The sequence below is a fragment of the Prionailurus bengalensis genome, chromosome C1, assembly GCF_016509475.1.
Source record: "Prionailurus bengalensis isolate Pbe53 chromosome C1, Fcat_Pben_1.1_paternal_pri, whole genome shotgun sequence".
NCBI lineage: Eukaryota > Metazoa > Chordata > Mammalia > Carnivora > Felidae > Prionailurus > Prionailurus bengalensis.
In genome coordinates, this window is record NC_057345.1 from 204,094,864 (window position 1) to 204,122,201 (window position 27,338).

Genomic DNA, 27,338 nt, shown 5'->3' on the forward strand with positions numbered 1-27,338 from the left:
CACAGTCACCTGACTTCTCTAAGCTTCAGCTTCCTCATCTGAAAATGGAGATAGTCATCCCTACCTGGCAAGGCGGTGGCCTGATCAAAGGGGATACCACATGAAAAGCATTAGTATAGGGCAGAGCCTGGCAAAGTCAGGTTCAATGAGTGGTAGGGCTCATTTTTATTAGTAGGTCTACTTGAGATGAATTACACATAGGTTGAGGAACAAGCTGAAGTTAAGTGCATTTTAGAGACATGTTGAAAAAAAGATGAAGGCTAGAAAAGCAGAAGGCTCTAAGAAAAGTACAACACAGAAGCCCATTTTGATGACTATGTTTGGTAACAGAGCCAACATATGGGCAAGTGCTCTGTCAGCCTCGGTGCCCTAGGTGGCATTGTTGCTCCTTGACCGTGCAGGTATCCGGCAGGGTGAACACAGATGTCCTCATGCTGCATGCTAGTCGGGCTTCTGATTCCATCTGCAAGTGGAGCTTGGTGACATGGAACACACATCACTAGAGGAGACACAGGTCTGTGTAATCCTGGCAGGTGGTGGGAGGGAAAGCAGGCAGTGGGAGGGACCCTAAAAACAAGGTGATCAAAGCCACTCAGGATGATGGAGAAAACTATCGGCACTGAGAAAAGGCTTGGGAGAGAGAAACCAGAAGACAGAGGTCTTAGAACAAGCCCAAGACTGTGGCAAAGTCTCTTAACGTCTTGGGCCTTGGTTTATATATCCTTCTAGTGGGTGAAGCAATCCCTACCCTGTCTTCCTCCCTGACCTTTGAGGGGACCAATAAAAGAATGGATGTGGAAGTGTTTTATAAACTCGAGAGCAAAATATATGGGGTGTAGGGGGCGGGGTGGGGAGTGAGTCATATTTTTACCAGTGACATAAATGAGGAGATTGAGAAAAGGCTCAAGACTTCAGGGAATGCAAGAGGGGCTGGACCCTGGATTGGGAAAGGGAAGAAATGTTGGAATCAGTACCTTGGGAAGGCCAAGAACCAAGGGGTTAATCATTAATGAAGACAGACTTGAATCATCAGGAAGCTAAGTGTGTTAAGAGCTAAGTGTGGCTTCTTTAGGGCTCTGGTGGGAGTAGAGTCATCCCAAGAGCATAGTAACTCAGGCTTGGAAACATCTTGGAGGCAGTGATATTGCCAGTGCCAAGATGGCCTGGAGAAGAGAATACCCATCTAAGGGTTGCTGGGGCTGGACACAATCTTAGAAATCACCTTGGAAAGACATTTTCCAACTTTTGGGGGATGGGGGGAACAGAGAGGAACCCAGGTGACCTTTGAGGTTCTACAGAGTAGAATTTGCAAATCCCTGGCTGAGTCTCTATTTAATAAGATAGAATGGAATTCCAGAGAAGAGATGTGATTGTCCAAAGGTCACATAGCAAATTAGTTGCCAGACTGGGACTGGAACTCAGGTTTTCTTGCTCGCACTCCTGTATCTTAGCTTCTCAAGCTGGCTCTGCGTGCAGGAAAACACAGAGGGGCAGGGTGGGCTTTAAGGATGTGATTTCATAGGTAAGAAGATCCTCCAATCTAACAACACATCCCTTCAGCTGCCAAATGGCACCTAAAATCCTGCCTTTACCAAGTCACTCACAGGACTTCAAGAGTCTCAAGATTGGAGAAGTTACCTTGTCCACCTCCCCCTCGACCCCTCAAGGAAGGAGCTGCTGAGTACTGACAGAGGTGCTTCATTAGATCAAACTGATGGGATCTGTCTTCCCGTAGCTTCCTACCACTTGTCCTAATACTGTCGCGCACATCCAGGTTCTCTGCCACGGGGCAGCTCTTTGAGTAATTGAGGACGCTCTCATGTCCCTTTCCCTAGTTTGATTTCCAGACTACATCTCTCATTGTTGTTGGTTCGCCAACATTCTTTCTTTTCACTTCCTGAGCCCACTATTCTGTATACTCTCCGTTTGATGTTTTCTTGGAAGTGTTCTTTAACACTGTGTACTGTATGCTGGGGGCACAATCATTAGAGCAAGTGGGTCATTTCCTTCATCCTGGGTGCCATAGCTCCATCAATGCATCCTCAGATCACAATGGTCTTTCTGCATTTCATCCTTCAGACTTCCGTTTAATGTTGTGTTGACTAAGAGGCCACTAATTTATACACAGGCTCTACTGAGCCACTTCCTTGCCATGCCTCACACTCTGGCCTCCTGTCTTTTCATTTAAAGATCTAAGAGCAACGGGGCGCCTGTGTGGCTCAGTCGGTTGAGCGGCCGACTTTGGCTCATGTATTGATCTCACGATCTGCGAGTTGGAGCCCCATGGCGGGCCCTGTGCTGACAGCTCAGAACCTGGAGCCTGCTTTGGATTCTGTGTTTCCCTCTGTCTCTGCCCCTAACCCACTCACATTCTGTCTCTGTCTCTCTCAAGAAAATAAACATTTATATATATATATATATATATATATATATATATATATATATATAATAAAGATCTAAGAGCAAGACTTCACACTCCTTGCCAAAAAATTTCACCTTGTTGCATTTAGCCCACAATTCTTAGCAGCCCAGATCTTTCTGGATCCTGGTCTGGCTCTCAGATGAATTCTTTCTCCCTCCCAACTTCCTGCCCCTGCAAAGAGGCCTTTTGCGTGTCCCTCCAAGTCACTGAGGCCCTCATCCCCTGGTGGTGGGACTCATCTCCTGGTTCATCTGCTCCATGGAATACACGAGCCTGACCTTCCACCCATGAAGTTTATAGTATATAGAAGCATAATGATGATGGAACATGTTTATGCCAGAATATTAGGCGACTACAGTAGGATACCATTAAATTATAAAAGCCATAGCAAAAAGAAGGAGATTATGTCAAAGAGTTATAAATAGTGGCCTCTATGGGGCACCTGGGTGGCTCAGTCGGTTAAACGCCCGACTTCAGCTCAGGTCATGATCTCACGGTCCGTGAGTTTGAGCCCCACATTGGGCTCTGTGCTGACAGCTCAGAGCCTGGAGCCTGTTTCAGATTCTGTGTCTCCCTGTCTCTCTGACCCTCCCCTGTTCATGCTCTGTCTCTCTCTCTCTCTCAAGAAAATAAATAAACGTTGAAAAAATTAAAAAAAATAGTGGCCTCTATGCAATGGGACTGTAGGTGATTTTTTTCCCCATGTTTCATTACACTCTTCATCCAACACATGCTTAATGAAGGCCTTATGTGTGTATTTCTCAAATTTTCTATGCTGAGTATGTGTTATTCGGAAAACCAGGAAAATATCAAGTGACAATAAAATGAAAAAGAATGAAGACTTTCCCTGGGTGGCCCTTGAGGATTTCATCAGCACTTTTTGGGGGAAAGCATTCCAGCCCTCCCTGCACTTAGCTGTCCTGCCTTCCACCTGCATTTCCCCGTCCTGCCCACAGGGCACAGGGAAGTCTCAGCCTCCTGGCGGGAGCCCAGGGTGTTCTCCCAACAACCTTCCGGAAGCTTGGGATAGAAGCACCAATACTAGGTGGAAGGGGAACGTTGGCCTTCGTGTGCAGCCCAAGGCCGCGGTCATCATGTCACGCACCTACCCAGGTGTCATTTTCATCTAAGGAAACGCGAAGGAAGTTTTCCTGCCAACAGTTTTTGTAAAAGGTGCAGAAATATTAGGAGGGTCATGGTTCCATGGGTGCAGCATTCAGGAGGGCCTCCAGGTGGTGAGGAAAAGGGCTCATCCAGAATGACCCACTTGAGCCACTTCCAGAACTTCCTAGGGATGTAGGGCTAGGGCTCCCCCTTTGCCCTTCTCTCTGAATGTCAAAGGAAGGCTGGAAGCTTCGGAGTCTTCCAGTCCTCGGTTAGGGTGAGACACCTGAGGTTCCACCAAGCTAAGCTTGGGCTTAGCTGCAAAACCTGACCCTGGCTTACCCGGATCCCACCAGCAGAGGGCGCGCGCCACCCGCGAGAAGGAGGGTGCCGCCGCAAGCCACCGCTGGGAGGGGCGGGCGCGGACCGCGGGCTGGAAGGGGTGTCTCTCTTTCTGAAAATGAGGAGGCTGATCCAGAGAAAAGATGGCGTTGGAGATACAGGGGCGCGGGGGGGGGGGGTTGTGAGAGAGTGTGAAAGTCAAAGTGAGTGTAGGCTGGGGAGGCGAGGGGAGGTGGGGAAGATGAGCTGGAGAGACTGAGGAAAAGTTGAGATGGTGTAAATATAACACAGGGTGGGGGGCGCTTGAGTGAGTGGCTCAGTCCGTTAAGCGTCTGACTTGGTTCAGGTCATGATCTCCCCGTTTTTGAGTTCCAGCCTGGCATCCAGCTCTCTGCTGTCTGCTTGGAGCCTGGTTCCAATCCTCTGTCTCCCTGTCTCTCTGCCCCTCCCCTGCTCTCTCTCTCTCTCTCTCTCTCTCTCTCTCTCTCAGAAATAAACATTTTTTTAAAAGATAGGTCGGGGGGGGGTGCTCCTGGGGGGATGCAGTCGGCTAAGCCTCCGACTTGGGCTCAGGTCATGATCTCCCCGTTGCTTAGTTGGAGCAGTGCCTAGGTCTCTGTGCTGACAGCTTGGAGTCTGGAGCCTGCTTAGGATTCTGTGTCCCCCTCCCTCTCTGCCCCTTCCCCACTCGTGCTCTCGCTCTCTCTCTCAAAAATAAATAAACATTAAAAAAAAAAAGACAGATGGGGTGGGGTGACTGAGAGGTGGAGGTGGAAGGGAGGGTGGGGCAGGTGGAAGGGAGGGTGAGGCAGGTTGGGGTCCCCTGCTCGGTGGAGGGTGGGGCTGCCGCAGGTCAGTCTCCCTCTTAGGCTGAGCCCACTCTCCAGGGGCCCCTCTCTCTCCTCTGGTAGCACCTAAGCCTGCTTTGCCTTCATTCTCTCCAACTCTTCCTCCTGACGCTTCTCTGCCAGGCCTGAGCCGGGCATTTCCTTTCCCTCTGAAAAAACCTTCTGGTGCAGCAAAGAACACAGAGAGGAGACAGTAGGGAGCTCGGGAGCTTTAATAGAAGGGAAGGGAATAGAAACACACCAGGCCATCCTGAGCGTGGGGGGCGGGGGCGGAGGAAAGGGGCCCAGAAGCTACCTAGATATGTCACAGGCGCAGTGGCCCTCACCAAGTCCGGTGAAGCCCTGGCGGTGGAGGAGCAGGTGGACGGTGTGAGGCCTCCATCATGCTGGGGTGGGGCAGCTTGGTGGGGGAGAGAAAAAATGAGAAAAGGTTTGGAATTCGAAAGAGAGGGGTCATAATGGAGGAGGCTTTCAGGAGCCAGGCCGAAGGACAGGTGGAGGGCAGAAAAAGACGGGGAGGTCCGGGAACCTCCTTCGTGGTCTGGGGTCTAGAAGAAGGAGGTTAAAGGAAGTGGGGGCAGGCCACTGTCACAGCTGGGGGTGGTGGCAAATCCAGTGTTAAAAGAAGACTGAGGAGGCTTCAGGTCCCTTCCGTCGGGGCTGGGGGCGGCGATGAAGTAAAATCTGAGATCAAAGGAACGGTGTGGGGGGGAGGCTCCGGGCCCCTGCCCCGGGGTGTGGACGGGATCGAGCGAGGCCGCGCGGCGCCTGGGAGACGGCGCGCGCGGCACCCGGCCGCCCCGTCTAGTGGTAGTGGCCCCCCAAGTGCGAGGCGGCGGCCACCGCGCCGAAGGGCCCGGGCGCGGGCTGCAAGCCGGGGCTCGGGTAGAGTGCGGCGGTGGCGGCGGCGGTGGCGGCGGGGCCCGGGCCGGGCCAGTAGGAGAAGCCGGCGGGCGCGACTCCGGCCGAGGCGGCCATGAGGTTGAGTTTGGAGAGGCCGGGGAAGGGCAGCGGGGCGAGGCCGGCTGGCAGCTTGTAGAGCGCGCCGTCCTGGGCGGCGGCGGCGGCGGCGGCGGCCGCGGCGGCGGCGTGGGCGTGCGCGGGCGGCGGCTGGCAGGCCTGGGCCAGGCCCTGGAAGTCGAAGCGGTAGGCGTAGCGCTTGCCGTGCACCTTGCTCATGATGTTCTTGTCGTAGTAGTAGCGCAGCGCGCGGCTCAGCTTGTCGTAGTTCATGTTGGGCTTGCTTTTGCGCTCGCCCCAGCGCCGAGCCACTTCGTCTGGGTCCGTGAGCTTGAACTCGCCGTGGCCACCCTCCCACGCGATGCAGCCGGCGTTGGCGCGGTCCGCCAGTAGCTCCAGCAGAAACTGCCACAGCTGGATCTGCCCGCTGCCTGTGGGGACGGGGCTGTCAGCCGCAGGCGGGATGGGGGAGGCAGGAGGTAGGGGGAGAGGTGAGGCGGGAGACCGGCCCGGCCGGGTGGGACCCGGCGTCGGGGAGGGAACAGGCGCGGCCAGCGGGGTAGCTGGGCGCAGCTGCAGCGGCTGGCCAGGGATGGGCTGATCCGCCGAGCGGTCCTTAGCGCTTACCGCGCTTCTGCACAATGGAAATACGGCTCCCACCGAGGAGGACACAGCTCCGCGGGCGCCTGGGTGTGTGAGAACTGGGGAGGAGGGCAGGGCGAAGCACAGCCTCCTTTGCGTGGGAGCAGCAGCGGCTCTCTCGCAGGCCAGCAGGGGCCGAATAGCAGCCCCTACGCGGGCCGCCTTGGCCCTGCGCCCCTATTCAGCAGAGAGGAGCCCACACAACCGCACAGGGTAGTCTGCGCAGGTCGTCAGACTGCCCCGTCCCGGCTGGACCTTGTCCGCAAGTCCAGAGGGAAGAGGCAGGAGTGCGGCAGGATCACCCCCGCCCCTAGACAAGGCCTAGCCCCCAAAGGCGTACAGTTAGTCGGACTGGTCCTCCCTAAAGTGGAGAAGAGGTGGAGGCTGGCTTTCTTGCGGTACCAGTCAGACAGGAATGGGGGCAGTGGCCCCCAGTGCCCGCGAGGACGGTCAGACTCTGAAGGCTCCCCACCCTTCTCAACTGCCCAGTGCGCAGAGCACAGCTACTCGGGTTGAGTCCGCATTTTCGGAACAGGCGGGATTCTGGCATGTGGAGGTGTTATACTTCTCTGGGGCTTGACACACAGCTCTGAGAGGAGATGAGACTGGGAAGCCGCCGGTGCTTGGCTCCCTGCCTCCTCCCTATCTTTGGCCATCTCCCGGGCTCTTCGGCCCAGTCCTGATTTCGGGATTTGCTGGAAGCGGCCGGTAGGTGTTTCCCAGATATGCCGACGAGGAGACAGAGGGCTGCCCGAGAATTTCCACTCCCTTGTTTTGGAGGCTCCGTCGGACAAGGGGAGTAAAATCTTGATACAATTACTTCCTGGCACTCTCTTTTAGGGGACAAAAGGGGGGGAGTGTTCCTTTGAGTAGTCTGATGATTGATTCCAATCAAGTCCGGTGGGACCTCTCTTCTTTTCTCAACCCCTCGCTCTAAACGCAGACCTGCTACTCACCCTCGCTTCAACCCCAATCCCTCCACACCAGCGCAGCCAGTAGCTGCCTGACTTCAGGCCAGGAGCTTTAGGGTCAGAAACAAGGAAAGGTTTGGCTGAAAATGTGCAGCTGGCACTGATGCAGACCGACATCAGAAGCTTGGAAACCCATTCTTGTTGGGAATCACGTTTCCTTTTGGGTAAAGCAGTTGCCAACCTTGTCTTTGTGGTTACCGTGACTTGGTGAGATCTAGGGTACTGAGGTGGGGAAGGGGAGAGGAGAGGAAGGTGGGGGAGGAGAGAGGAGCGGGGAGGTGGGGGACTTTGGGGAGGCTTTGCGGGAGGGCCAGCCAGGCTCTGAGACCAACAAGGTAAAACCTAGAGTAATTTAGAGACGTGCGGAACTGGGTGGGGAAACGAAGCCTAGCAGACTTGGCTGCCACAGCCTCGCCAGCCTGGGCCAGTGAGGCAGGTAGGTGCTGGCCCGGTGCTGTGGTGAGGAGGCTTGGAGTGGCCAGGGAGTAATTATCGGGGTCCCCACGCCCAGAGGTCCTGAGCCTTGTGCTCCTGCTGCCAATAGGGAAAGGACACCAAGCACCTGGGTCCTGGCCCTGCAGCAGAAAAGGCCAAGGGCTAGGATCCTCTCCCTCTGCCCTGGTCTGCAGGTTCAGCCCTGGGACCTGGAATATGCTGGAGCCAAAAGCCAAGTGCATGCCCCCTCTCCTCGGCCTCCACAGTATGCCTGCACCCTCCCTTTTCAGAGCCCTGCAGTACACATCGCTTCCACCCTCCGTTCGGGTGGCCGGTGGCGCCCGTCCCTTTAGGGTGGATGCCCCGGCCTCCATCCACTGTCCTCACCCCCGCCCCCAGTCCGCGGGCCAGCTCACCTTTCTGTACCGCCGGGCTCAGCGGCCCCCACCCCGGGCTCTTCCCATCCTTGAAGAGACCGTCTCCGACGGGATCTGTAGCAGCGGGAAAAAACAGTCAGGAGGACCGGGGCGGAGGTTGTGGACTTGACCGAAAGGGCTCCGGGCCAAGGCTCGGGAGGGTGGGGGTGTTGGGGGTTGGTTCCTGGGTGCAAGGCTGGGGGCTCGAGCAGCCAGCTCCTCCTCCCGGAGCCTGGCCTGGGCGCGCGCCGCGCGGAGCCCCTCCATAACGCCCAAGTCAGGAAACGCGTCCAGGAAAAAGGAAATCCGCTTTCCGAACGGGCCGGCGGGAGCCTTATAAAGCCGAGCAGGCAGTGCGCCTGGCGAGCGGGAGCGCCCGGAGCCCATCGGAGAGGAGAGGAGGGCGCCTGGTAGGCTGGGCTGGTGGGAACGCTCGGAGCACGGAGGTGAGGAGCCACGAGGGCGCAGGGGCGACGCTCAGCGGACCACAGCCTCGCAACGCTGAACGCACACGGAGTCAGTCCCCGGCCACACCGAAGACCTCTGCTCCCCCTACCAGGCTTTCTCAGCCCCTGAGCTCCCGCCCTCGGCCTCCCAGGTTCCAATCTGCTCACTTGGAGTCCTTAGACCTCGCACTAAAACCCCAAACCTCTCCATCTGCCTTTAAGGTCCCCCAGTGCCCTAGATTGCTCAGTCTTCCCAGCAATTCTAGTGTCTGGACCGCATCCCCTTCCCTTGGACCCCAGCAACCCCTTCCCATGCCCTAGCCCAAACTTCCGGCCCCAAGTCCCGGTGCCTCCAGCCCCCGGCTGGTCCCTGGTACCTGGCAGGTACATGTTGATCAGCAGGGGCTGGGAGGCGCCGCTCTGTCTCATCGCCGCCAGGGACTGGGTGGTGGGAGGTGGGGGGGGGGATGAGAAAGGGGGGAAGCGTCAGGCTTTGCGCTCCGGGGCACGGATCCCCGCCGGAGGCAACCGCGGGTGACAAGGAGAAGAAGACGGAACAGGTCCGACAGGGCCTGGCGGGAGGGGGCTGCCCGGGTGTGGCGGGGGATGGAGGGGGTCCTGGAGCGATGCTCCCAGCTACCAGGCTGCTTGGAACCCTCCGGCCCCCCGCGCGGGCAGGGGCCGCAATTTCCGTTTTAATTAAAGCGCTGCTGCCTCGGCCCCCCGGACCCCGCCCCCGCCCCTCTTATCGCCCCATCGCAATAAAGTCTCCGACGCGCCGCGCCGCAGCCAAGCGCACCCAGCAGCCCCCAGCGCCCCGCAACCCGGGAGACGCGCGGGGGATGGGCCTGGGCCTCCAGCTCTAATAGGGGTCGGGAGCGCATTTCTTTTCCGCCTCCGTGACTCTCAGCAAACAGCGAAGGGGCAGAGTACCCGGCCCACCTCGGACCCCCGGGGCCACAGCCCCTCCTTCCGCCCATTCCCGCCCCCATCTCGGCTCCGCTCTCCTCCCCCTTCCTCCCCCCACCCCCGCCCGGGTTCCCGTCTCCAGGCTGCGTTATCTCCATCTTCACTTTTAAATTTCCGCTTCCCTCCCTCTCGCCTGTCGCTCCGCTCCCGGCCGGGCAGCAGTTGCTCCCTTTATCTCCGCCCCCTCCTCCTCCCAGCGCCTTCTCCCTACTCCTCCTCGCCTGCTCTCTACTCTTCCCTGGAGACCCTATCTCCTTCCCTGTTTCCCTCTTGCTTTGGCCTGTTCCCTGCCTTTCCAGGTCTCCCAGGCCTTTAGGCCAGCGCGGGGCCGTCTCCCCCCACAACTTCAAGTGGGTTCCCCCTTCTCCCCCTTTCTAGGTCTCTCCTTCCTCATCTCTGTCTCTTCTATGCCATCCCCCTTCCTGTTTCCTATGCCTCTCCTTTTCTCATTCATTTGCTCCTAATTTGTGGCATGTGGTAGGCTCCTCTTCCTCCCCAAACTATAGCTCTTCCATCCATCCCCTTCCCCTCACCCCAGCCCACTATCCACCCTCAGAACTACTCTCATCCTGGTTCTCTCTGAACAACTGGTACCTTGTTCTAGCAGGAGGAAAGGGGTGGAAACAGTGTTGTGTACTGTCTAAGGCCCCCCACCCAGGGCGGGAGGAGTTGTGGAAGCTGAAATCCATTCCAAAGATGCTGGTTGTGTATTAGCAAAGCAGATGTGGTTCCCAAGTGGCCTGGAGTCTCTGTGGGGCTTCCTGGCTCAAGAGAGCCTAGCTAAGGAGGGATGCTAGCTGAAGATGAGGCTCTGGGCTAAGAGCCCTGCTGCAGCCATGCAGCACCTGGTGGCTACTGTCCAAACTGACACTGCTTGTGCCCAAGAGATGAGGAGACCTGGAGCTTCAGGTTACACTGATTGGAGTGGGCAAGTCTCCTGCAGAATCCATGATCCAGGGGTGCCTGATTGAGGATGGCCGAGAAGCCCAACTTCGGGGGCTCAGCAGGGAGGGCCCCTGCTCATTCCTCACTTGCTGTAATTGCGGGAGTGTTCATCTTTGCTGATGGAGGGTGCAAAAGTCAGAAGGAGCAAAGGAGGAGTGAGGGAGGCAGAGCCCAGGGGGAAATGGGAGATCTCAGGATGCCAGAGGATCCTAAAGGAAGAGAGATGGGGCTTCGGGATGTGGATGAAGAATCTGGGGGGAGCAAAGATAAGAGGTTAGGATCCTCCCTGGGGACCAAACCCAGGGCTTCACAGGAGGGGAGGGCCTAGGGGTGGGGTTGAGGTCCCAATCTCTTTCCTTCATGCCTTCATATTTCTTTCCTACATAGAAAATGAGGGGCAGGAGGTCAAGGCTGAGAGAGTGGGGAGGCAGTGAGGTTCACCCACATAATGCTCTCAGCAGAAGGCTGAGACAGAAGGGAGAGATGCTCAGAGTTGGGGGTCTATCCAGACATCCCAGCTCCAGACTGGTGAGGGATCAACAGCTCAGGCTCTGTGCCTCCACCTCACTGAAGACTCAGGTGCTGGAGGGGTAGGTGAGCTCTGGAAAGAGTTTGAGAGGTGTCCCCCCCACCACCCACCCATCCCTGACCCTGCCCTTGGGTCTTGGCTGCGCCTGAAAGGAGAAGACCTCCTTCATCCCCTTTGGCCTTGGCCAAGTGCAGCCAATGGATGAGTCCCAGGCAGCTTCTCCTGCATCCTCCTTCCAGCTGGCTGGGTGCCAGTCCCACAGGGTTCTGCTGACCATCAACCTGCCTAGAATGGGAGGAGGTTGGAAAGGTGGAAACACTCAGTTCTAGCCTGGCCTCTGCATCCCATACTCCTTAGTTTCCAATGTGGGAAGCAGAGTTGGACCCCTAGGTCCAGGAAAACCTAGAAGGTTCGTGTTGACAAAGCCTGAAGCAAATATTAGCTCTCTCAACTCCCAGGTGGGGACACTAAGACCTAGAAATCGGAGTGTCCTATTCAAGTTCACGCTGGCAGTCCCTACAGCCATCTTGCTGACTCCTCCCAGAAGCCACAGACCCTCCTAGAAGGAGGGCAGCTTAGCTGATGGTGGATACTAGATCTCCCTTTGTCCACTGCCTACCCTTGCAAAGCAGGAAGTGGAGAGGTAGACTGCTGGGCTCTGAAGCCAGTTGGTCTGAGTTCTGGGTTCAACTCCAATTCCCCCATTTCTTACTTGTACAGCTTTGGGGAAATTAGTCCCTTCCGCTGTAAAAATGGGGATTACAGTACCTACCATACAGAATTACGAGGCTTATATAACCTGTGCTGAACACTCAGACAGGCTCTATATACATTTAGCTATTGTTACTATTACCATCCCCCAAGGGGACATTTAGGACCAGGAAGGAATCCCAGGCTCTTCTGGGACCCAAAAAGGTTTGGGGCTCTGCTGAGGCTTTTAGCCACAGCTCAGGTCAGCCTCCCCTTAACAGCCTGGATTTGGGGTCAGGAGCCCTGTGTTCAAGTCCTGACTTTGTCACCATTTAAGTGGATGGCCTCATCAAACCTTCTCCCTCTCAGCCCAGCTTCGTTGGTGAAATGGATGAAGTATGGAAGGTGTTAGGAGAATCAAATGTAACAGGGGCCATGGACTCTAGAACTCATCCGGGTATAAAGCAGAATTCGTACCCTACCTAGAATTTTGTCCCATGCTCTCCCGACTTAACCCTAGGATCCATGGATCGTGGGGTGGGGGGTAGTGCAAGGGAATGAGGACCCTATGTTGACTGCCCAGTGCTTTTCCATAACACCACAAGCATTTTCAGTGGGTTCTCCTTGAATCCTCACAACACTGTGAGATAGACAAGGCAGGGATCAGTAGCCCCAGTTTACAGGTGAGGGAGTAGAGGTTCACGGATGCTATATTATTGGGTCCCAGGTGTTCTGACTTCTGGTCCAGGGCTCTTTCTAAGGGAGCAGATGCCTGACTGCACAGCTGGGCCCTTGGGAATGGCTAAGGTCCAAGTCTGTCCTCCCTACCTTCTCTGGGCTTGGGCGATGATCTGGGCCACTTCTCCCCATTGACAGGTCCACTGGGGGCTTGAAAACACGAGCATCCCTGAATGACAGAGTGAGGGGAGTCCCCAGGGCCTTGAAGGCCCTGCTTATGAGACTAAGGGTATCATTAACTGGGCCAGTGAGGGAACTGGGTAGAAACTGCTTTGGTGCCAAGGGCTCTGCTACCACACTCAGCCCCAACATGGCTATGGTCTTCTGCCACCACTCCAGAAACCAGGCTCATTGTGGTCAGTGGCTGTGGGGTAGACTTTGCAGCTGACCAACCCTCTGAAGAGAGGGGAGAGAGAGGAAGAATGAAGAGGGTTCTTGGGAACAGCTGAGAGGAGGCGCATAAAAATGCTTTGTAAATGTTGGAGCTCAATATCCTGAAGGGATTGTTATTCAGACAAAGGGTCTGGGGCTCCACTCAGAGAAAGTCTCCCCTTTCAAAGGCCCTGGGAGGCAGTGGAATTTCCCACTCATTTATCCTTTTACAGTGTTGCTTCTCTATCAGACAGAGATTCTATAAAGCTAGGAAAAGGGTGCAGGCTTTACTCAGTTGGATAGGGAGCCAAGCTAGAAGACAAACTCCTGGGAGTTAGAGAAGAATCCAACTGAGCTCCACATAGGGTTAAGTAGGTCCTGCTGTGCATGCTGGTGCCTGGCCCAGGTGGGTGGAATTCAGCTATGAGTGCTGTGATAGGACCGTGTGCACCCAAACTAGAGGATGGCAAAGGCACCATGTGTGTGCTATGGTACACCTGGACCAAGCTGATCGGCCTTTATCAGGGAGAGGTGTGGGACTGGTTGTCTTTAACAGGATGCCCAAGGTTCTTAACAGCCATTTTCTCAGCCCTGTTGGGATCTAGCCACATACATCCTAAGCCAGTTTATGCTTCATAGTCAACAGTCCCAAAGCCTGAGGGAAGAGTCAGGTTGACAGGGAAGGACCTTCAGAAGGATTAGGATGAAGATCACAACGCAAGACACCAAGAAAGAGGCAAGAGGGGCAGGCAGGTTCAGGAACCTTTATTGAGGGTCCTCATGGGAGGTGTCAGGGCTCTGAAGCTTAGTGCTGGACTCTTCGAATGGACTGCAGCAGCCCAGTGTGGGCCTGTGTGCCAAATTCACTGTAGTTTCGGAACTCCCCACTGTGCCGGTCCCGCTCCAATACATACTGGTAGCCTCGATAGCCTGGGTACTGGTAGGCCACCCACCTAGGCCAGTGAGATCACAGGGGTGGTGAGCAGGCTCTGCCCCCACCCCCACCAATGTCCCCCATTAGCAGCCCTCCTTTTGCAGCCCCAGCCCCTAGCTCCAATGCCATTGCTTCAATTTTCCCTGCAATGATCTCTTTCCCCTATTCCCACTCTCCATTGCCTCTTCATCCATCTTTTAAAAAATCCCTTGCTCTATCCCCACATTGGCCCTCTGACTCTTATTCTCCTATTCTCTGCCCCCCCCCAGTCTGTCTCCATCATCTCACTTCTCCCGGTCCCCCCAGTACTCAGCATCTCTTTACTATGTCTCTTAGCACTCCATCACCTTTCCCAACCCCCCTCCCTGGTCTCCATTGCCTCCCTTCTCTTCCCATCTCCCCTGTTCCAGTCCTGGGACTCACGCTCCAGAGCTGACTTTGAGAGAACCCACATCCTTGCTGGCCCAGCCCATGGAGGGAAGGGATGGGTAGTCATCAGTGAGTTCAAACTTGCAGCCCTGGAAGTTATCTCCCTCAAACAGGGTCACACGGCTGTCACTGTGATTCTGAAGCACAGGAAGGTGGGAGTGATCAGGTTAGGCCCTCCAAAGAGGTATTAATGGGTACATTCTCAGCCCTACTCTCCCCACCTTGCCACCCAACACAAGCTCTGCAGACACTTTGGCTCCACAAGCATTCCCAAAGATCACTCCATCAGGTCCATAGCAGGCTAGGAAGCTGGGAGGCTCAGAAGTCCCTCACCTAGTCCGTTCTATGGCTTTGGGTTGAGATGGTGAGACTGAGGGTTTCCCAGAAACCCTTCCAGGTCAGGACTAGAGAGCATCTTGTAATCTGGACCTCTTTGCAGAAGGAAAATCAAGGATCCTGAGAGAAATTTGGCCCATGAACCAAGGCAGTTTTCTTAAGGGCCTCATTGACTACTCAATCCCCTGTGCAGCACCTTGGGAACAGCCTCTCATAGGGTAAGGCCCAACTGACGGGTACCAGATGGCAGAATCATAACAGACAGGCCAGGCATCAGTGTTGGCTGAGTCTGGGCTTCCATAGTTCTAGGGCCTTCCCCTCCTGGAATATAGAAGCTAGGCTGAGTCAGCATTTGCTCTTTGCCCTCTACCTCTCAGCCCCAGGCCTCAACAGTAGGGTACCTAAGTCAGCACAAGTGAGAAGTAAGATCCTCCTGTCCAGTGATTCATTTGATTCATTGCCAACACTTCCCCCACATACATACACACAGAGATTGATCTCTTCTCAACAATGATCCCTGAATTGAGTTCTAGTCTCATCACGTTAACCCTTGTGTCCGAGGGCAAGTCACTTTGCCCTTCTGAGCCCCATTTCCATACCTGTATATGAGGCTAACAGCAGCCGTCCCAACCTTACAGGACTGTGTGATGGCAGAAGCACTCTTTAACAGGTGTGGACGACATGATGTGAGGAACATGGGTGCTCAAGACAGGCCTGGGCTTGGCGCTGTCCGTGGTTCTGATTTTTGGGCACCTGACTGAGGTCCACTGTCCCAACTTTCAGGGACTCTTCTGGTTCTGGAAGTAATGCCACTACCACTCATCTAGGAACTGTGTTTACACATTCCCATACCCTGGATGGACAGCCTTTATGAGGTGCCATCGTGGGGTCAGGGTCTGGAGTGAGGAGGTAGGAAGCAGAAGGGGAAGGGGAAGGCTGTGCTTACTGCGCAGAGCACTGGCCGGAAGGAGAGCAGCTGGTCGCTGTGGTGGCCGCCACTGCCACTCCAGGCACTCCAGCGAGGATAGTCACCCTTCTCCAGAATGAACTGCTGTCCCTGGAAGTCAGGGTACTCAAAGGCCACCCACCTGGGGAAAGACAAAGAAAGCTGGGAGGCATCTGCCCCAGGCTCACTCCTTCCTCTGTCCCCACCTTGATTACTGTGATCGAAAAGACTGAGAACCCCATCTTTTTTCTCCAACCCCAAGTCCTATCCTGACATACACATCACATGGCAATATGGCCCCTCTAGAAAAACTAAAGACCGTATATAGCTGCTATCTGGGGTTTCAGGGATCCAGGCTTCCAGCTTAGCCTCCCCAGGATGAAAGGAATTTTCCAGGTTCTGAAGATCACCTACCAATGGTTCCTACCTCGAGGATTTAGGTGCCTGCAAAGGTAGGTGTAGGAACCCCCCAACCTGCGGTGGCAATCTGTGATAACAACAACCTGCAATAATCAGAGGCCTCAGCTCTCCCAAGCGCCCCAGGCTCTCAGAGACCAGGATGGAGCGAGAGGAAGAGATTTAGCTTCTTTTGTTACACCAAGTTCAGAACTATCTAGCTGCACAGAGAAAAACTCTGGGGAGGAAATAACTACACTGGGAACCCCTTCAGGGTTCAGGCCCATCTCACGGGGCTCCCACAAAGGGTTGCCTCTCGCCTTTATCCTTTTAGTTCACATGATTTGTCTTGTGGCACGTGGGGGAGTTCTGGGAGGCCAAGGGGTTTCCCATGTTGGTCAGTCTCAGGCAGGGCTAACAGTCTGGGGAACGGAGGGCTGAGAGCTGAGGTCCCAGGCTCGGAGCTTAGGCCAGGGGAGCCCGGCGGCCCCCAACCCAGCCCGGCCGCGCCTGTACCATCACTCACGCGCCATTTTCCACCTTGACGGAGCGCACCCTGCGCAGGCCTCCGCGCTCGGCGATGTTTGCGCAGTCGCTCAGCAGCCTGCAGCGGCGACCCTGGAAGTCCTCCTCGTCCCAGAGCGTGAGGCTGGCGGGCGGCGGGCCCGGCGCGGGGGCGCTGCTCATGCCGCTGGGGAGAGAAGGGTGGGACCAAAGGCTCAGCGTCCCTCAGCCCCCATCCGGGGCCCAGGCTCGCCCAAACCGGGTTGGGGGTGAAGAACGCGAGGCTGGACCAGGGCCGCTAGAGGCTCTCCCTCACCTCGCCCTCCCCCGCCCCGGAGAAACCCTGCCCCAGCACGGAGTATTCACCGGGTGGGTGAGCGCGGTACTGACGGAAAAATGGAGAGGCTGCGCGCGGGCCGGGCGTGCGGGGCTTTATACCCGGCCTCGCCTCCCCTCCCCGCATTCCCTCCCGCTGGGGTGGGGGGAGCTGAGTCAGCGGGCAGGCTGCGGTCAGTTCTGGTGTCCTCTGGGGAACCGAGGCCTTTCCCAAAGCCACCAATCTGGCCCCAGCCCTCCGGGATTACAATAGAAAGTGCTGAGGCACACGTCCCGCGCCCGCCGCAGCTGAGGCTGACTCCGCTTTTTCTTTATTGGGGGCCTGAGCCAGGCAAGGCGCACCCGAGCTCTGGGCAGAACGCGCCCTCCCTGACCCGGACACTTAGGGATGGAGATACCAGGTCACCCTGGGGCCGCCCGGCTAAGACCGCCAATTCTTGACTGGAGGGTGCGGGGAGTTCTTCCCAACGTCCAAACTCCGCCTCTTCCTCAGGCTTAGGTCAAGGCCTCTCTTTGGGGCCACGCTGGGCAGGGAGGGTAGACACGACTTTCCGCAAGAGACTTTCCTCACGCCCCTCAGTCCTCTTTTCCCCGGAGGATCGGCCCGTTGTGGCTCCTTTCCACCCAAGCTTGAGTTCCCAGAACCGGCTCTGCGGTTCTGGAGTTTTCACCCGCAGGACTCGCCGCGAGGCGGCGCTGAACTCAGGGAGAGTGAACCGCCCAAGGGAGGGCGCGGATTTACGAAGCGCTTAGAAATAATAGTAGCTAGGGAAGTGGCTCGCTGTGGTAGGTAGAAAGAATATTTCAACCTTAGCGCGACTCTCCCAATCGCCACACCGAGCTCCAGGGTCTGAGAGCTCTGGTTGGGAGTGAAGCGCCAAGGCTCTTACCCTCATTCCCAGCGCCCTGTGTGTCGGGGAGAAGTGTGGGAGGGAGAGGAGGAGGAGGAAAGGCTTGGCGACCTAAGGGAGGCTCCAGGGAGGACATTTCCTCCCAATTGACCGCGGAATGTCCCAACCATCGTAGCTCTCAATGAGGCACAAAGACTTCTGGCAAAATTGTGAGTTTTCCTTAATGGAGGGGCTATTCCAGCAGAAGTGGAGGGGAGAGTGAGAAGGGAACTAATAATATTTTGTTGCTCCTATGAGCCAAGTGCTTTCTTTATAGACTCAACAACAGTCGAGAGCGGTAGGGTTGGATATACAGATGTGGGAACTGAGGGTCAAGGGTGCACCGACCTTTGGCCAGATTCACAAAACCGGTGTCGAAGCAAGATTAGAATTTAAACCTTTTGACTCCAAAGCCAGCCCTCTTGCCACTCAGCCTCCTGTGACTAAAAGGACTCATAGGCCAGATGCAGCCACCTCCAGCTCCTGGCAGGCTAGCCATGCTGACCGTCCATCTTTTCTCCCAACTGCCCAAAGCTCATTTCCACCTCAGGGCCTTTGCATTTGCTGTTCTTGTTGCCTGGAGTGTCTTAGTCAAAGACTTTGGCATGCTGGCTTCTTTATTACCTCCTGAGTGATGCTGTTCCTGGCATTTACTATTCATCATACCACCCTGTTTTCTTTTCTTCTTCTGTTTTTTAAAATGTTTTATTTAATTTTCAGAGACAGACAGAGCAGGAATGGGAGAGGGGCAGAGAGAAAGGGAGATACAGAATCTGAAGCAGGCTTCAGGCTCTGAGCTGTCAGCACAGAGCCTGATGCGGGGCTCAAACCCACAAACCCGTGAGATCATGACCTGAGCTGATGTCTGAAGCCCTAGGCTTAACTGACTGAGTAACCCAGGCACCCCTCACCCTATTTTCTTTACAGTGTTTGTCACTCTAAAGCTGTCTTCGTCTTTTGTTTATGTGTGTTTATGGCTGTACCGAGTGTCTCCCTTGCTAGAGTGTAAGCTCTGTTTAAGGAGGCAGGGGCTGTGTCAGTCCTGTTGTTATCCTCAAACCCAGCATGGTGCTGGAGACATAGTAGGTGCTCAATAAAACATGAGTGAGTGAGGCAACAAAGTGGTCAGGCTGGGCCATATGTCTGGGGGGAGGGGAAGAGGAGTAGAGGAAATTACCCAGTGAGAGAGCTAGGGTAATGGTTTGCCCACTCTATCAACTCCCCCCCACACACACACACACAAATTCTGGAGTGCTGAGAACAAGTGCTGGGAGCCACTGGAGCCTCCCTTGGGTCTCTCTTTTCATTGGTAAGGAATAGCTATTGAGGATCATAAGGTGTGTGAAGGTGAATGCCAAGAATAAAGTGCCCTAAAACTGAGAAGTAAAGCACAGTTAGTAATATTTGAGTCACAGCAAGGACGACCATATGGGGTTGACTGGAGACGGGGTCAGAACCATGCCAATTCCCTGATTCCCTACCCTTGGTGGGCGGTGGTTGGAGAAACACAAGTAGGGTATACTTTCCCCAAATCCATAAAGAAGTACAAACTATCGAGGGAGGCAAGAGCCAGCCCTGGATTCTTCGTGTCCTGGCCCTTGGACTTTGCCTGGACATGGTGGGAGGTGAGAACCTGAATCTCTCCTTCCCTCCCTTTCCCTCCCTCTTCTTCCATCTCTATCAGAAATTCTGGATTCGGCCACCAGGAGGCGCGGGCGGGACGCGCCGGAGGAAGCGGGCGAAGAGGGGTGAGGTGGCTGAGGGAGTTGGTCGGGGGCTGAGGTCGGAGGGGCGGTGCGCGCGGGTGGCGAGTGCGTCAGGCTGTGCGTCTGCGCTGTTCCGTGACGCTGGCGCTGGGTGTCAGCTTCGCAGGTGCGCTGGTGTCTTTTAGATGGACAGTGTGTTTGCGGGAGGTGGGGCGGGGGTCCTGGGCGCGGCCCTGAGATTGGGGCTCCACCTAGGTGGGCAGTTTCCAGTTTCTCAGCTGGCCAGACAACCACATTCTACAGGAGGGGCGCGCGCGCGCGGGGTGTGTGTTCACAGGCCAGGGAAGTAGTGGGGAGGAATAACAGCTGAGATCCAAATTAGAATTAGGAATCAGGCTGGGATTTGGGGGTGGAGACCCTTTGGGTGAAAAAGGACACCGCCCCTTTTCTAGTCCTAAATTCGGCTTTTGGTTCTGCTCTAAGAAGCTGTGAGGCACTAACCAGCCTCTTCCCTCCTGCATACCTCAGTCTCCTCATCAGGAAAATGGTGTGTAGGGCCCATTCATTGCTCCCCCTAGTTGTAGATGTCTGTGCCCGGCTCTCTCAGAAATGGGCACACCCACAAAGACCACCGATAGGCAGTTGCCTAGTCGCCTCTCAGGGTCCCCACATCCCCCAGACCCCTCCCTGGCTCTGGGCCTCAAAGTCATGGAGAAAGGGAAGAATGACCCACTGAGGGGAAGGGGCTGTCAGGTGGCCCTGCCTGGTGTGCTGGAATGGGACTCTGGGATCCCTGTCCCTTTTCTGTGCTATGGACCCCTGTCCCAGCCTCCTTTCTCCTTTCTCTGGTCCAGCTCCAGCCCCCCAGCTTCCCCCCACCCCGTCCCAATCCCCTCCTAGCCCCCTCTCAACCCCCAGCAGCTGGTCCTGTTTGTTTTCCCAGCTCAGTTGCGCTCAGAGCTTCCTGAAGGATGGATGCACAGGTGGCTTTGTTTGCCAGCTCAGCACCCTCACCCCTACCTCTTCTGCATCCACAGCCTCAGCCTTTGGGCATGGAGGGGAAGTTAGACAAAAAGAAAATGGTGTCCCCAGATCTACACTGCCAGGAGACCTCAAGATCTCATAGGGATCTCATCACCCTCAAAGAACTCCTACCCGCACCCTATCCAGCCCTGCCTCTCTTATGAGGACTTTCAGTCCCATAGAGAAATCTTCAGTCACCTTCCTCAAAATCTCACAAGGCACCTGAAGATCCCAAAGAGAAACCAGCAGACTCAGTCCTGTGTTCTAAGAACCTGTGAGGCCCTCAGACCCCAGTCAGATACCCATCCCATAGGGGACGTGCACGCAGATCTGACAAAGAAACACTTAACCTGATCCTGGGCTCCCACCCAGGTCTCTATTCTCTCCATGTAAAGGCCCTGAGAATCCCCAGGGACATCTCCCTCACCCATCCCTGAACAGCCTGACTTCTCCGTATGGCTGGGCAGCTTAGAGCAAGCACCCAGTGGCCAGTGTCCTCTCCTCAAGTTGGCCTGCTCCCACCTCATTTCACTGGGAAATCAGTCAGAGCTTTGGTGACTGAAGATGCAAATTCTGTGACTGGGGCCCTCCCTCCCCTGGTCCCACCACCAGCCTCTTCTTTGCAGCCCCACTCCCCCACCCTCTGCCTCCTCCCCCCCCCCCCACTCCCCCTTCTAGAGCCTGGAACTGGCAGAAGGGCACTTTCCCTGGGGCTGTGAGATCTGGTCTCCTGGGAGACAGAGATAACTGAGTGAGAGATCAGTTCAACTCAGGCAGGGTCCAACAGCTGGCCCCAAAAGAGTGGGGGGGGGGATCCTGTCGGGGCGGGAGCCCCACCCACATACCCATTGTCTTACCCTGCTAGAAACAGAGCCCCTCTTCTCTGCCCCTCAGTAGGGTGAAGAGCTGGCTACCATCCGGGGAATTGGGAGGCCCCTCCCACTACCACCCACTCACCAGACGCAAAGCGATGGGGTTCACACAGGGCAGCAGGGAGAGGGCACGCGCATACATGCATTCACACGGTTGCAGGCACGCAGACAGATCCGGCAGGCATCACATGCGATCACTCTCCTAGGATTCAGTAGACCCCTCCAAATCACACTCATTTATGGGCACACACTTGTTCACTCGCTTATTCCTCAAACGTTTAATACAATGTGCTGTGTGCCACTCTGTGCTGGGTGTTGGAGTCACACACAAGTATGCCCTTCGCTTACACGTGCACATATCCCATTCCACGGCCACGGAGAGGAGGAGAGAAGGTGTCTCAGTCACCCGCCCCTGATCATACAGACACTGAAGGGTTAAGAGTGCTCTGGAGTCTTGCGCTAAAGCCTGGGTTCAAATCCAAGCTCCCCTGCGTATAAGCTGCACTCTGCTTCTCAGTTTTTCCCTCTGTAAAATGGGGACAATAGTCTTAAAAAAATGTGGTGAAGATTTAGGTGCATGTAAAGCACAGAACTGGCGTGCCATACGCACCCAATAAATGTTAGCTGCTCTGTCATTGTGGTTGTGGTTATAACTGGCTTTGCGGCATGGTTTCCCCCGCCCCCCACACCCGCAGGCTGGGCTGGGCTGGAGGGAGGAGTCAGGGCAGCAGGCAGAGCTCTGGGATCTGCATCCCCTTTTCCACATTGGCCTTGTGGAAGCCAGCCTAGTACTCAGGAGGGAGAGCCTTCCTGCTTCACCCCATTCAAGTTGCTCTGCCCTTGATCTCAGTTTAGGAGATCATGAGTGGGGAGGGTCCGAGGGGGTGTATCTTAATGTCCTTTGTTCTTGTTCAGGCCTCTGCTCTTCTGGAAAGAACACTTGAGAGTGGAACTGGGGACCTGACTTCGGGTCTGAGGCTTTTCTGGCTCTATAGGTGCCCTTGGACAGGTCATTCCCTCTCTTGAGGCTCCAGTTTTGTACTAACTGCTGACCCTGGAAGGGCCCTCCCAACCCTGACTGCGGTGATCCTGTGATGCCTCAGGAAGGCTCTCTCCCCGCCCCACCCGGCCTCTGCACACCACCCCCCACACCTAGCCAGAGTGAGGGGGCGAGTTGCCAAGGTCGCCATGGGGACTAATCTCTAAGAAGGTCAGTAAGGCTCTGGTTCTGCCTTGGCCGGATGGGGATTAGCACCTGGGTATGAGGCCCCCTCCCCCCCCACTGGTGCCTCCACTCCCAGGTCCCCTGACTCTCACATAGACCCTGGGTACCCTCTGCATCCAGAGGTTCCAAGGCTGAGTCACAACCAGCAGGTGGGCAGGGGGGTCGGTCAGCTGCCACAGCTGTCTGTTTCTCCAGCTGTGGCCAAGACAGAAAAGGGCAGAGACTGAGTCAGACCCAAGCCCCTTGCTGCTCAGTGCCCAGTAGGGCCAGAGCCTTGCCCCTCTTCATCTTTTGCCCTTCAATGGGGAAAGATGGGTTTCTCAAGAGAGGGGTATCAGCCCCACCCCCAGCCCTGGCTATAGAAGCCACTTGTCTCTCCTCTCTTGGGGGTAATTTCCCGCAATGGGGGGTTGGAAGCTGTTTTCACATGGTGGACCCCTACCTCCACAGACACTGTGCCTTCCACCTCTCGATACCCTGACCTTTGGCCTGGCACCTTGGAATCTCTCCATCTCTCTGAATTGTGCATCTCTTGTTATGTCACGTTGCCTCTGTGTCTCTGCCTCTGTCCATTTCCTCTGGTTTCTCTCCGGTTGTCTCTGCCCTCTCTCTAGCTCTGGCTTTCACAGGGGGATGATGGGAGGGCTGCAGCTCCCCCCCTCCCCGTTCTGAAATCTTCCCTGTGTCTCCCATCCCTTTGGGCTGCACCCTCTGTCTATCCTTCTGTCCTGCTTGTGTTTTCTGCTCTCCTCCTCCCTTCCACATTTCTCCTCCACGCTTTTCCCATCCCACCGCCACCCGCACTCCCACTGCTCAGTCCCTCTTTCCGCTTCCTCCACTACCTGTCCCCTCCCCCGCCTGGGGTGCTGACAGGGATGACAGGAAGCAGGCTCTGGCTAGGAACAGGAAGGGGGAGGGGTAAGGGGGCCCCTCGAACGCCAGCTGCTGAGCACCCCCCCTCCCAAGCCCCGCACCTGCAGGCCAGCCTGGCGCCTGGAGTCTCCGCCCCTGGCCAGGCAGGGAGGAGGGACCTGGAGGAGAGGCCCGTTCCCTGGCCCTGGTCTGGAAATGCGGGTCTTGGGGACTGGGAGTGGAGTTCTGGGGGAAATTAGGCCCTGGGGGGGGGAAAAGCAGTGTCTCTCAGTCACAATGGCCTCTGGTGGCCTGCCCGCTGCTGGCCTCATTCTTCCCACCCCCCCCCCCTTAACTGTGGGGGCAGTCATTTCAGGGCCCCAAGATTGTGCAGCCCCAAGATTTGGAATCCCAGCCAAAGGTGGGGAGTTTTCACCCCCTTCCACGATTAGGGAGGGGAACAGGAAGCCCTCAACGACACAGGGAAGATGTGCCAGTGCCGGGTCAGGCCCCTAACAGGCAAATCATTCAGTGCCAGGCAAGGAGCAGAGGGCTGGGCCCAGGACAGAAGCCTGGTCGGGGGGCCAGGATGGGGACTGCACATATCCCAGCATGGGGACCCATGGATGCCCCCTCCCTGGGGCTGCTGCAGTCCACCCCCTCCCAGAACTGCCTGGAATCTGTCAGAGCCATCTCATCCCCTCCCCCTCCCTTTCTCTGTGCAGAGGACTCAGCAGATCCCGAAGGCCCTGCGGGTAGTTGGGTGGGGGTGACGGGGGTGGGGTGGGGTGGGGAACAAGTGGAGAGGACAAGCCAGCACCTCCAGAAGCATCCAAAATGGAGCTGGAAGGGACCAGTGACTCCTCACCCTCCTCTTTCACTGGGGGCTACCTCTGTCTGGGAGTACAGTTCCTACCCCATGATGCTTCCTCACCCTAAGGGGAAACTGTAGCTCCTTACTGCTGTCCAAGGAGGCTTCCCTCCACCTACGACCCTCTCTCTGGGGCTAGACCAGCATCACCATCAATGTTGAGAGAAGAGGAATGACGGACACCTGGAAAGGACAGAGACTCAGCTAAGGGCTCACACTGACCTCAGGCTGTGTGTGGAACCCTCAGTTCTAGACTCTCCGGGGCAGGAGGCCAGGGGTCTAAGGCAATCTCCACCCCCCTCCCTCATGTCAGATCTTAACACTTTGACTCCCTGCAGAAGAGGGACCGGCTGTCTCAGGTTTGGTTGTGGCTAATGACCCGTGGACTCCCACCTAAGATGAGGGCCACTGAGACCCACCCTCTCCCCCAGCTGCATATAACAGGAAGCCTTGGGATTATGAAGTTTAAGAAAGGTGGTTGGCTGTGGTGCCTGGGGACCCCACCTGGCTAGGGCTACCAGGCCCCATTTGTCCTTTCCCATCTGTCTGTCTGCTTGTCTCAGACACGGGAAGACTGAAAGAAGGGCCAGGGAGATGGCAGGGAGCGAACCCTCAGGATGTCAGCACCAAACAGATGTGAAGGAGCAGACTTGATCTTCATCTGGTTCTAGCTCCCCCACCCTGATTTTCCACACCTCCTCACAGCTAACACTCCAATCCCTCGAAGGCCTCCAACTTCCCAGGTAAGTGGCTCAGCATTATTGCTAGAAGCCCCGAAACCAGGATCTGGGGACTGGTGAGGCCCTTGCCCAAGGCCAGACCAACCCCTCTGAACATATAGGAAAACCGAGGAAAGGCTGGGAAATGACTTGCCCAAGGCCATAGAGGTCGCTGGGACAGAGAGGGACTAGAAGCTGGGTTTCCACCTCCAGAAGGGCTCCTGTTTCGGCCACAGCCCCCTATGCCACCCGGTGGAGCCTGCTCAGCCGGCCCATATTACCCGGAATCGAGCCGGGCAGCCCCGGAGTTGCGGGCAGGATAAGGCAGGGCGGGCGGGGCCGGATGGGAGCCGGATCTTCCCCGGGAGCGGCTCGCAGCCTCTCCGACCCGTATGGCGGCGGCGGCGGCGGCGACGGCAGGTGCCTGCGTGGCGGTCGGGCCCGGCCCCGGGGCAGGTGCTGAGAGGCCACCCCTGCCTCACGCGAGCCGAACGAACAAAACGCTCAGGTCCGGTTTGTGCGAGGGGCTCGTCGCGGGGCGGGAGCGGAAGGCCCGGGGCCTGGCTGTGGCCCTTGGTGATCTCCTGTCCTGGTCTTCCGCGAGCACAGTGCCACACAGCGCTCCGCTAGCCGCCGCCCTCACCTGCGCGCATCTGCGGCTGACACGTCGCCCGCCGGGGCGGCCACCGCAGGTGTGCACCTGGTCCGCCCCTCCCTTCCTGGCCACCCTTCACCTGGCCGGGCCGTGCTTGGCTTGGTCCCCAGCCCACTCCCCGGAGCTTGTGCGGGATTCTGGGCTCAGCGCGCCCTTATACGGCCTGCTCAGTCCCCGCCCCTAGTCACACACACACACACACACACACACCTGTCCGGGCGCCCGTTTGCTCCAAGCAAATATTGACTCAGAGGAGGCGGAGCGCCCCCACCCCCTCCCCACCCCTGCCAGGGCTCTGGGGCCTGAGCTCTTTGGAGGCCTTGGCCGCGGGGGTGGAGGGGGGGTGTCGGGGACCTGGGCGCCTCTGGAACAACACCAGATGTCACTTTTCCACCCACCTGCCTCTGGGCGGGGGGGGGGGGGGGGGAGGGAGGAGCAGAGGATAGAGGCTGCCGGGAGGAGGTTAGGGGGAGTGGGAGGGGAGGTGGGTATCCTGGGGGACGAGGGACACTCCCTAGGCTGGTGATTCAGATTCACGATGGGAATCGCTTAGTAGGGTCTGTGGCCCGCTAGCTGTGACCTCCACCCGCGTCCCAGCGTCTAGCTCAGCCCTCCGCGACGTGCCTTGGTTTCCTTTCCTTTTCAGCTCTTAGCAGAGCCCCAGGAGCCCGGCAGATGCTGAGAAAGGGCTGGCGATGGAAGGACCCAGCCTCGGAGCAGGCGCAACAGGGAAAGGGGAGGGGTGGTCACCTCGCCGCGCGGCCACCTGCTGCTCGGACTAGGCCGGGCGCTCAGTTCCTGTCCACCAGGCAAAGGCCAGCTAGGCCCCGCCCGAAGCGCCCTCCACTGGCCAAACCAGGTCCAGCGCCTGGCAGAGAGCGACGGGAACTCTCGCCCAGCTGCGCTGTGGAGCGGAGAGGCGCAACTTTCCAGCACCCAAATCTGCAATGAGTCGCTGCAGTCCACCTCAGCCACTCCAACCATCTGTCCCTCCCAGAACGCGCGCGAGAATTCCTCCTAGGTCGGGGAAATAAAGTCAAGGCAGATACGGGGAAAAAAAAAAAAAAAAGGCTATATGCTTTACTGGCGGGGCGGTGGAGATGGGGGTCCTTAAAGCAGCAAGTCCGTGGGGCGGGGCGCTGACATCTGCAGAGTGTTGGTAGGGGGCGGCGCCACCGGGCGGGGCACCTCTGCTTGATGCAGCCCGAGGGGCGGCGCCGCCAGCAAGTCTGGAGTCACAATCCTGGAAGGCAGAAAGCCCCAGTAAGGCGTTGGAGAGAGGCTTCGGGCCGAGCCAGCCCGCCCCTGCCGTCCCTCGCGCCCTTCGCGCGCAGTCGGCGCCCCCACCTGGAAACGCTGAACGGGGGCAGGGCGATGACGCGCGGCCGGGAGGTGAGCACCACCTCCCCGCGGCTCGCCTCCACCAGGATGTTCTGGATCATGTTCTCCAGCAGCGCCTCCTGCAGGTTGGCGAACGCCGGGAGACTGCGAGTGGCGGGGACACGGGTGTCAGCACCGCCCTCTACAGCGCTCGCGTTCTCCGCTTCCTCTGTGCTGTATACTGTGTGCCCTGTGCTCTATGTGGATTCTCATTTAACTTCCTGCCCTTCCAACACTATAAGGCATCCTTGTCCCAATTTTACAGACCCCCAAATTGGGGCTTAAAAGGGACCAAGTTGCCAAACGTTACACTGGCTGGTGCCAGTGGTGAAATCCGAACCCAGGCAACTGTAGGCCCCATCTCATCTCAGGGCCAGGCTTGGGAAAAGGCATCCAGCGGTGGGAGGGTCTCGAAGGGACCAGGTGGGGTCTAAG

General features: G+C 56.9%; 3 protein-coding genes and 1 long non-coding RNA gene across 7 annotated transcripts in view; all 4 read right to left on the minus strand.

Annotated features, from left to right (window-relative positions):
- Window positions 1-4,910: 4,910 nt before the first annotated feature.
- On the minus strand, window positions 4,911-9,042 carry FEV (FEV transcription factor, ETS family member). The gene is made up of 3 exons (XM_043573454.1): window positions 8,964-9,042; window positions 8,141-8,215; window positions 4,911-6,107 (listed from the first exon to the last, which is right to left on the minus strand). The coding sequence occupies exons 1-3, from the start codon at window positions 9,013-9,015 to the stop codon at window positions 5,521-5,523; spliced, it is 714 nt and encodes a 237-aa protein (XP_043429389.1). The 5' UTR covers window positions 9,016-9,042; the 3' UTR covers window positions 4,911-5,520.
- A 4,537-nt stretch (window positions 9,043-13,579) lies between these two features.
- CRYBA2 (crystallin beta A2) lies at window positions 13,580-16,847 on the minus strand. The gene is made up of 5 exons (XM_043573455.1): window positions 16,741-16,847; window positions 16,397-16,561; window positions 15,475-15,616; window positions 14,187-14,329; window positions 13,580-13,782 (listed from the first exon to the last, which is right to left on the minus strand). Exons 2-5 carry the CDS (start codon window positions 16,555-16,557, stop codon window positions 13,635-13,637), a joined length of 594 nt encoding a protein of 197 aa, XP_043429390.1. The 5' UTR covers window positions 16,558-16,561; window positions 16,741-16,847; the 3' UTR covers window positions 13,580-13,634.
- A 4,605-nt stretch (window positions 16,848-21,452) lies between these two features.
- On the minus strand, window positions 21,453-23,787 carry LOC122479731. The gene is made up of 2 exons (XR_006296419.1): window positions 22,519-23,787; window positions 21,453-21,727 (listed from the first exon to the last, which is right to left on the minus strand). It is a non-coding gene; the product is annotated as an uncharacterized LOC122479731 (long non-coding RNA).
- A 2,804-nt stretch (window positions 23,788-26,591) lies between these two features.
- The window catches only part of CFAP65 (cilia and flagella associated protein 65), a 35,388-nt gene continuing 34,641 nt past the window's right edge, over window positions 26,592-27,338 (minus strand). For all 4 annotated transcript variants that reach the window (XM_043577852.1, XM_043577851.1, XM_043577850.1 and 1 more), the window contains 2 exons: window positions 26,871-27,008; window positions 26,592-26,766 (listed from right to left, as the gene is read on the minus strand). In XM_043577852.1, coding sequence (XP_043433787.1) covers window positions 26,634-26,766; window positions 26,871-27,008 — 271 coding nt within the window. In that variant the 3' untranslated portion in view covers window positions 26,592-26,633. The remainder of the gene's footprint in view (window positions 26,767-26,870; window positions 27,009-27,338) is intronic.